The sequence below is a fragment of the Corythoichthys intestinalis genome, chromosome 4, assembly GCF_030265065.1.
Source record: "Corythoichthys intestinalis isolate RoL2023-P3 chromosome 4, ASM3026506v1, whole genome shotgun sequence".
In the NCBI taxonomy this organism is placed as follows: domain Eukaryota; kingdom Metazoa; phylum Chordata; class Actinopteri; order Syngnathiformes; family Syngnathidae; genus Corythoichthys; species Corythoichthys intestinalis.
Window position 1 is genome coordinate 9,229,046 of NC_080398.1, and position 10,255 is coordinate 9,239,300.

The following is a 10,255-nucleotide window of genomic DNA, read 5'->3' on the forward strand; positions in this document are numbered from 1 at the left end:
TTATTCAAACTCACCTAATTCAGCTGGCTAGTTGTTATCAAGAGTACTAAAACTCTTTTCAACATGAGTCTGACAACTATTTAAGGAGGCTAAATAACTTTAAACTTTAACAAATGCTCAGATAGGCCGGTATCGGTATCGGCCAATATCGGTATCGGATCGGAAGTGCAAAACAATATTGGTATCGGATCGGCAGTGCAAAAACCTGGATCGGGACATCCCTAACAATAGCGACCCCTGCAGAATTTCGCTTGAACACGCCGAGGCCAGTTTCGTCAATCATCGACTTCTTTCGGTATTTTCCGCTCTCCCAGACAGTTTAGCGGCTTTGCTAACACAGCTGATTAGCCGCACCTACCCGACTAGTATTCGTCGCTTGACTTTATCCGAACCGGGGAGGATGGCAGGAATGGTGTAACAAATGGCGGATGTCGAGGGGCAAGCGCTTTGTCCATCGCTGCCTCAGCATCCAGCGTGTAACGGAACCGGGAGTGTCGTAGTTACGCCGGACGCAGATGGCTGCTGCGGCAGAGGCTTCCAGATCCCAAACAGCACCGGGACGTCGGGCCCACGGCTCATTCGAATAGTCAAGTCAGACTCGGGCTATGGTTTAACGTCCGGGGCCAAGTTAGTGAAGGTGGCCAACTCTGGAGCATTAACGGGGAACTGTACGCCCCGCTGCAGCATGTCAGCGCGGTCCTACCTGGTGGTGCAGCCGACAGAGCCGGTATATCGAAAGGGGACAGGATTCTTGAAGTGTAAGTGGATTTGTACTTTCACTTGGTCACCTCTGCCTTTATTGTTTGTTTACAAAATCAACGCAGCAGACAGCACCGTGCCAGTCACCGATTTTCTCACATCAGTATCACCAAATTGTGAATCGCAAACATCTGAATATGCATGCATGAGGATTGGTGACTGATGTTGGATTCTGTTGCTATGGAGAGTTGTGTGAAGAATATACTGTAGCATCATCTATGTGTGTGTGTGCATTCAAGGTTTGCAAAAAGACTGTAATGTCCATTCCTGATTGGCTTTGGTCTGACAAATGTGCCGTCTCATTGGCTAGGAGCTGCATGCAGCTGTGTCAGTGGTTGACCTGGAGTCACCTGGCTGTTTGGTGACCCCTTTATGTCTGGGTGCTTGTGTAAAGGTTTAGTCATCATCGCCCTATTGAGCGTTCGTATTGATATTATTTAACGATGGTACTGCTTTAAGAGCACATGTACTGTAAAATCTCATGTGTTGATATTAAAAGCGACTTAAAGCAAAAATTTGTTTTGTTTTGCAAGAGTACATTGCATTTTGGATTTCAGGGAACCACTACACTGGACAATACCTGACTCTGTTCTTGACCTTAATCAACTTGCCTTAACTCTAATTTACTAACATTTTTTCCCTAAACCATCATATCGTCAAGCGTTAGTTATGATAGTCACCACAACCATAGACTTCACTATCAGTTGACGGAACATGGGGCTCGGGGCCGATCCGTAGGGGGCCTATTTTCAAAAACTTAAAATTCAAATATTTTCAAAACCAAAGCCACTAGCGACCTAAAACCAAAACAGGCATCTATCTACCTTAGGCATATATGAGTCTCCATGAGCAGCGAAGTAAAAAAATTCAAAGTCGTTCCCTAATAGAATCCCGATTAATTATTATTATTTTTTTTTAGAACTAAACTTAAAATGGCTATAACATTTTCAAATTTTATGCTAGATGCACAAAAATCATCAAATGCAGAGATAATCCCTTATACAGTGGGGCAAATAAGTATTTAGTCAACCACCAACTGTGCAAGTTCTCCTACATGAAAATATTAGATAGGCCTGTAATTGTCAACATGGGTGAATCTCAACCATGAGAGACAGAATGTGGAAAAAAACCAGAAAGTCACATAGTTTGATTTTTAAAGAATTTATTTCAAAATTAGAGTGGAAAATAAGTATTTGGTCACCTACAAACAAGCAAGATTTCTGGCTGTCAAAGAGGTCTAACTTTCTCTGACGACGTCTAACCAAGCTCCACTCATTACCTGTATTAATGGCACCTGTTTTAACTCATTATCGGTGTAAAAGACACCTGTCCACAACTTCAGTTAGTCACACTCCAAACTCCACTATGGCCAAGACCAAAGAGCTTGAGCTGGGAGGGTCGAGATTCTACTCGTGAGGCAATAACTGGAGATTTGACTCAAATTGACTTGTGAGACAATGACTTGAGACTCGACAAGCTCACTCGGAAAACTTGGATCGTAGATTGGTTCCCACTCCAGTGATCCGTGGATCACTGGCATTTCCCCACCTCTCCTGCTTAACCAATGAGCTGATGGAACAACGACAAGACGAAATCCCACTTGTGTCATTGGTCAAGGTACTGTACTGCTTGCCATGATGAAAAAGAAAGACAACATAAGAGTGTGGGAGTTAAAAGGTTTCAATAACACTTGAGTAAAAAGCATATTTAAAATCATGATAAATTGTTTTCTTATTCTCTGTGTGCTTTATTTTCACCAGTTGTTTCAACACTTGAAGGCATTGTGTTTTCTTCTATCTACAGCATAATTATTCGATGCTTTTGCAAAAAAAAAAAAAAAAATCACCCCAAATAAATAATGAAAAATATATTTTTTATCGTTTAATCTATCTCGTACATATGCACGTACATACTGTATCTGCAGAGACAGTCATTGCCATCTATCAACCATCTATTTTGAAATTGAAAAGATCATATCTCCGGTTTTCCGTGGTCAATCGGTGCCAAATAAAAATTGGGAGAGAGGTTAAAAGCCGCACTTTGATTCATGTTGAGGGTAGCGCTCTATATCAAATAATTTATTTTTTACGGTGCTTTAAAGACACTACATGATAGAACAGGCCGGCGTGAAGATAGAACGGCAAACTTGCGTCTGATGGAGTCATGTGATTATTGTTGCGACGTCTCATTGGTGAAATCGGTAGAGCTACAGTGGGGAGAACAAGTATTTGATACACTCACAATGGGAAAACCCATTGGCAGTGTATCAAATACTTGTTCTCCCTACTGTACTTGCTACCACTACAGCTGTTACAGCTACTTGGTATCACTGGCAAAAAAATATATATAAAGTATGTAGAATAAAGAGGAAAAATGTAACGACAAAGTAGCGAAATAAGAGTAGCGTTTTTTTTTCTTCACAAATCTACTCAAGTAAAAGTAAAAGGCAAAGCTTAGTAAAACTACTCATAGAAGTACATTTTTCTCAAAAAGTTACTCAAGTAAATGTAACGGAGTACATCTAACGCGTTACTACCCACTTCTGGTTTTACCAAAATCCAAAACACGTGAGGTGCGGTCTGCGTTGGGATGAAAATGTACTTCTGGCACATCTTATGCAGTGCACATGGGCCTAGTCAATGAAAATGAGGCGTAATGACTGTTATGGTGGTTCTAAAGGGCAGAAAGGAATGATACTAGACTGTTACTGTAAAATTGAAAAAAACATTAACACAAGTTGAATAATAAAAATAAAAAGTTGTGCAGGTGTTTTGACCATCCGAAATTGTATACTATATTGTATGTTCATGTCTGTACCAACCACAGAGGAAGAGGCACACCCAAGCCAGTTAAACCTGTGAAAGTGGAGTATAACCAAACATAGGTTGAACTATTTTATTGTTTGTATGCAAATGGTAATTTGTCATCAGGTTGTTGTGTCGGCTTTAAAAGCAGATTCCACATGTTCCACACACACTATCCCCATTGCTGAACCACACAAGATCTCAAAAGACATACCGTAAGTAATGTAGGAAATTGTGATATGGATCATTCCATCTTTGAGATGATCTGCATTCTTTGTTCACCTTTTCAGGGCATTGAACATTTCCAACCCTAACCACTTGATCCTCACTGTCAGCAAACTAATGCAAAGTTTTTTCTTCCATGACCTTGAACAGGAACAGGCTTCTTTTCCCTACCAAATCAGGCATGCCTCGTTTTGATAGATGCATTGACGATATCCTCGATTTATTCGATGAGTACGCCAATGACGAAAGTGAGTGTTTGAGCAGAGATGAGTTTAAGCAACTGGCAACCAGCATATTGGAATCCAAAGAATATTGTGTAAGTAATGACTGAGACAGCAAGCTCATTCAAAACACAGAATGCTTCTGTTTTTTATCGAAGTGACCCCTTTTGTGTGTCTACAGGGAAAACTCGAGTCGATTGATCTCGACGAATTGTTTGACAGGATAGATACAAACAATGATGGAGAGCTTAACTACAAAGAGTATGTCAGATGCCTAGGAGAATTAATTGTATGTTTCCGCAAGAAGAATGGCAGAAGGGGTAATAAAGGTGGCTGCAAAGGTGGCCCAGACATGCCTCCCATATGCAAATGCATTAATGATATCATTGACTTCTTCGAGACGCACTCTACTGATGGCAGTGATTGTTTGAACAAGGAGCAGTTTAAGACACTAGCAACCAGCGAAATTAATTCCTCCTATTTTTCTGTAAGTAACAATACAGAAAGCTCATTCTCAATTCAAGACGCCTTTGTGTTTTATTGAAGTGGCCCATTTTGTGTGTCCACAGGGGAAACTCGAGCCAAGTAAAGTCGACGAGCTGTTCGACAAGTTGGATACAAACAGTGATGGCGAGCTTACCTTCAGAGAGTATATCAAATGCATTGGAGAAATTATGAAATGCATGCGCAACAAGACTGGTAGGAGGTTCGGCAGAGGCGGCAGAGGTGGCAGAGGCGGCAGATGCGGCAGAGGAGACAGGGGTGGCAGAGATTGTAGAGGGAGCGACAACGATGGTGATGAGGGTGGCAAAGGCAAGGGTGGCAAGGGTGGCAGGGGCAGTGATGATTAATGAAATATCTGCAATCGTCAGTTATTTACTAGCAATTTCTCTTTTCTTGTGAGCAATGCCAACACAAGTAAATAAATAAACAATAAATATCGTATCTCTACTCCTGTCTTGTTATTTAATATTCCTCTTACACATTCTTAGAACTCTTAGAGTGTACATTGCAGCTTCACCAATTGTCATGCTATATATCCCGTGGTGTCATATTATTGTATGCCAGCCTATGTTATGGGCAGAATAGTAGAAGGGATAAATTTACAGTTTTAAGGTACGGAATTTGGATTTTTGTTGAAGTTTGCTTTTTCTCTCCCTGCTTTTGTGGGTTTTTTTGAATTGTCAGATAATCGGATCAAGTAATGTTATATCTCTTCATATCATTCCATCTTCATGCTTTTTTTCTTGCCATTGCCACGGGCGCAAATAGGCATGTCAGAAAGCAGTTCAAGTAAATGCCCTAAGCAACGGTAGAGCGGACGTACCTAACAAAAAAGGACAGTCTCTTTATTGGCTGATTCCTTGATCACTGAAGAAGGACACAAGCACCCAAAATTAATTTGTGCAGATTTTTTTTTTTTTTTTGGAATGAAAACTGTAGTCGATGGGAAAAAAAATTGCAGTTAAATATTTTCCCTCAATGAATTGTAATGCTACTAGTACATTCATATTGATACGGTTACTATTTATCATTAAAGCGTAGTCTAACTAAGAGCTGGTCTTTGACATTTTTGTGCAATACAGTGAGACAATCAAAAGAATGGATACTGTACATGTACTGTGTGACTTTTATCTAATCTGCAGAGAATGATCAGATTCGTTGATTGCTGACAATGTTTTCCACGTCATTATATTATAGATTATACAACAAACAACAAGGAATTGAAAATATAAAGTACTGTATTTATAGTAATTAGAATGTGATTTTGCTGTCTTACACTGTCTTTCAACTGTACAGGAAACATTAACTGCCAGTGGTTTATTGTTAGGCATGTCCTCAAAGGTAATTTTCATGACTCATCTGCCAAGAATAAGTTGGTTGTGACTGGAATAAAGAAAGGCAGGGTCAATATTCAACCAGTAATAGGCGAGGCAAGGCAAGTTTATTTTGTATAGTACAATTTAAACAACGCCATTCAAAGTGCTTTTATTATGACACTGATTTACATCACAACTGTTCTCTCCTCAAACACAAAGTTCCATGCAGATTTGACTTGTATGCACCACAAACAGTATGGCATTCAGAGCGTGACGAAAATAAAGATTAAATTCCTTCACATTTCCTCAGTTATTTGATCATTTTGCTGCTTTTGTGTAGTTTGACAGCAATCAGTCAATCCGCAAGACTCAATTAGGAAGTAAAAGTGAAAGACAATAAAAAGGATTAATAAAAATCTATTAAAACCAACAATACATAGTTCTAAACAAAAACAGTTGAAAAAAGAAACAGAAATAAAAACAAATAAATGGATAAAAAGCAATAGTCATACAATTGGGTATTTGAACAGCCGGGGCAGATATGAATAATAATAGGTGTTAAGCAAAGGTATACACTGTAGCTATGTTCTTTCCTTTCAGAGCCAACATGTGCACTCAGGAAAAGGTTAACCACGAGCATTATGCCAAGGTTGTTAAAGCGATCGGTTCTCTCCTTCAACACAAAAATCCAAGCAGATTTTACTTGTATGCTCCACAGCCAGTACTGTATTTGGGGTTAGACAAAAATGAAGATTAAAATCCTTGACATTTCCTTTGTTATTTGACTATTTTGCTGCTTTTGTGTAGCTTGACAGCAATCAGTCAACAATGACTGACTTTCTCAGGGGGCAGGACTCCAATCATAGGCTCATAGGGACATAACACTACCAACTTTTCAGGATCCTCAACTTGTCCAAACCTTTTAAGAAACCTTAAATACATTAAATAATGAGTTCAGTTATATAGGTAATTTAGATTGTTTCGCCATAAATTGTATGGATACAATTTTACTCTACCATTATTAAGTGAATTATTTTCATTATGTTCAGACTTGCATTTACCTCTTTTCACTTGCTGAATGTATCGGTCCCTTTTTCCCCCCTCGAACGCATGTATGATTGGCTGACGACTTCCATTTATTGAAAATGTATGTAATGTACTGAGGGGGCATGGCAAAATGAGCGCGTCTGAACTTTTCCCCCCAAGGTGCTCCCAATCGCCTTGATTAGCATCTGGTGAGGTGGATTGGTTGAGAGGAACACTTAGCGGCTATAAATGCGCAATTGGGAGAGCACAGGGGGAGGCCCCGCTCTGTGGACGGAGTCCGCACCGAGGGAGGAGAACTGAAGGATGGAGAAAAAAGAAGGAGGGGTGGCAAATTTTATTGTTTTTATCCGTTTTTATGACTGTTCTTAACTTTTTTTTAGAGATACTTTGAGGTGTGGCCCAGCAGGAATTTGCAAGGCTCAACCCCCACGAGCCCTGGAGGCCTGCTCAGGTGGAGTGACTTTTTGATTAAGATTTTTTGCAGTGACATTTTTTTGGGACCCATTTTTTGGGTCCCCTATTGTACCCCCCTGGGCAGTGGCAGCCCAGTACGGGGTACGAACGCCACACCGCCCTGCCCAAGCGGGGACCGATGCAACCCTCTTTTAACCGGTTTTTAGCCAGTTTTTTTTTTTTTTAAATAAACTCTGTGGTGTGAACCGGAAAGCCTCGTCAAGCCTTCTCCTTGCTGTTGTCTCAGGGGTAAAACGAACATCCGGGTTCGTTACATGTACGGTGTGTCACAAAAGTGAGTATACCCCTCGCATTTCTGCAGATATTTAAGTATATCTTTTCATGGGACAACACTGACAAACTGACACTTTGACACAATGAAAAGTAGTCTGTGTGCGGCTTATATAATAGTTTATTGCCCCCTCAAAATAACTCAAAATATAGCCATTAATATCTAAACCCCTGGAAACAAAAGTGAGTACACCCCTTTGAAAAAACGTACATCCCTAAATGTCCAAATTGAGTACTGCTTGTCATTTTCCTTCCAAAATTTCATGTGACTTGTTACAGGAGTGCCCGTCAGCATTGCTGCAGAGATTGAAGAGGTGGGGGGTTAGCCTGTTAGTGCTCAGACCATACGTCGCACTCTACATCAAATTGGTGTGCATAGCTGTCACGCCAGGAGGAAGCCTCTGCTGAAGATGGTGTACATATATGTATATATATATGAGCTGAAACGAATACTTGAGGAACTCGAGTTTAAAAACTGATCAGAGTAATTTTATTCACCTCGAGGAATCGTTTAATTTTGCCAGCTCTAAGAATCATCTACTTTTAATGCGGGACAACGCGCTGATGTCATGTGCGTAGAGGAAGAAGCAATAAAAAAATCTAAAAAACCATTCTGCAGCGGACAGCCGCTCCAAACTACGTCGACGTTGCTAAAAACTAGCCCGCATGATGTTACGGTGGTAGCAGGTAGCATCTGATGTGTCTCATAGATATCACCTGTATGTTGAACAAGATGCGAAATGACTTAGTCAGTGGTGTTACTAAACAGCCGCCATCTTAAAGCAGTACAATTCTCAGCGCTAATAAATAAGATTAATGTTACTGTCACTCGCTCACGTAATGTTAGCCCTGCGGAGGGCTAGGTTTCTATTAAGACCACTGTCGATGCGTGGCTAGCGTGTCTTACATACAGGCTTTATTTAATCTGTGAAAACATAGCACTGTAGAGTGATGAGGGTGTAAAATGAAAATATGATAAAGCTAACTGTCAATTTTAGCTCAGTAGTCATTGCTGAATAAAACACCAAGTAGCACTGGTCCCTAATGTGCAGCATTATAACACATATACACATATACACATATATATATATATATATATATATATATATATACAGTGCCTTGCAAAAGTATTCAGCCCCCTTGAACCTTGCAACCTTTTGCCACATTTCAGGCTTCAAACATAAAGATATAAAATTTTAATTTTTTTGTCAAGAATCAACAAGTGGGACACAATCGTGAAGTGGAACAAAATTTATTGGATAATTTAAACTTTTTCAACAAATAAAAAACTGAAAAGTGGGGCGTGCAATATTATTCGGCCCCCTTGCGTTAATACTTTGTAGCGCCACCTTTTGCTCCAATTACAGCTGCAAGTCGCTTGGGGTATGTTTCTATCAGTTTTGCACATCGAGAGACTGACATTCTTGCCCATTCTTCCTTGTAAAACAGCTCGAGCTCAGTGAGGTTGGATGGAGAGTGTTAGTGAACAGCAGTCTTCAGCTCTTTCCACAGATTCTCGATTGGATTCAGGTCTGGACTTTGAGTTGGCCATTCTAACACCTGGATACGTTTATTTTTGAACCATTCCATTGTAGATTTGGCTTTATGTTTTGGATCATTGTCCTGTTAGAAGATAAATCTCCGTCCCAGTCTCAGGTCTTGTGCAGATACCAACAGGTTTTCTTCCAGAATGTTCCTGTATTTGGCTGCATCCATCTTCCCGTCAATTTTAACCATCTTCCCTGTCCCTGCTGAAGAAAAGCAGGCCCAAACCATGATGCATGTTTGACAGTGGGGATGGTGTGTTCAGGGTGATGAGCTGTGTTGCTTTTACGCCAAACATATCGTTTTGCATTGTGGCCAAAAAGTTCAATTTTGGTTTCATCTGACCAGAGCACCTTCTTCCACATGTTTGGTGTGTCTCCCAGGTGGCTTGTGGCAAACTTTAAACGAGACTTTTTATGGATATCTTTGAGAAATGGCTTTCTTCTTGCCACTCTTCCATAAAGGCCAGATTTGTGCAGTGTACGACTGATTGTTGTCCTATGGACAGACTCTCCCACCTCAGCTGTAGATCTCTGCAGTTCATCCAGAGTGATCATGGGCCTCTTGGCTGCATCTCTGATCAGTATTCTCCTTGTTTGAGAAGAAAGTTTGGAAGGACGGCCGGGTCTTGGTAGATTTGCAGTGGTCTGATGCTCCTTCCATTTCAATATGATGGCTTGCACAGTGCTCCTTGAGATGTTTAAAGCTTGGGAAATCTTTTTGTATCCAAATCCGGCTTTAAACTTCTCCACAACAGTATCTCGGACCTGCCTGGTGTGTTCCTTGGTTTTCATAATGCTCTTTGCACTTTAAACAGAACCCTGAGACTATCACAGAGCAGGTGCATTTATACGGAGACTTGATTACACACAGGTGGATTCTATTTATCATCATCGGTCATTTAGGACAACATTGGATCATTCAGAGATCCTCACTGAACTTATGGTGTGAGTTTGCTGCACTGACAGTAAAGGGGCCGAATAATATTGCATGCCCCACTTTTCAGTTTTTTATTTGTTAAAAAAAGTTTAAAATATCCAATAAATGTTGTTCCACTTCACGATTGTGTCCCACTTGTTGTTGATTCTTG

At 40.4% G+C, this 10,255-nt stretch overlaps 1 protein-coding gene across 1 annotated transcript; it reads left to right on the forward strand.

Moving 5' to 3' along the window:
* The first annotated feature begins 421 nt into the window (after positions 1–421).
* LOC130914703 (uncharacterized) lies at positions 422–4,860 on the forward strand. Its single transcript, XM_057834137.1, has 5 exons — positions 422–727; positions 3,690–3,778; positions 3,939–4,104; positions 4,191–4,496; positions 4,579–4,860. The coding sequence occupies exons 1-5, from the start codon at positions 422–424 to the stop codon at positions 4,858–4,860; spliced, it is 1,149 nt and encodes a 382-aa protein (XP_057690120.1).
* The last annotated feature ends 5,395 nt before the right edge of the window (positions 4,861–10,255 follow it).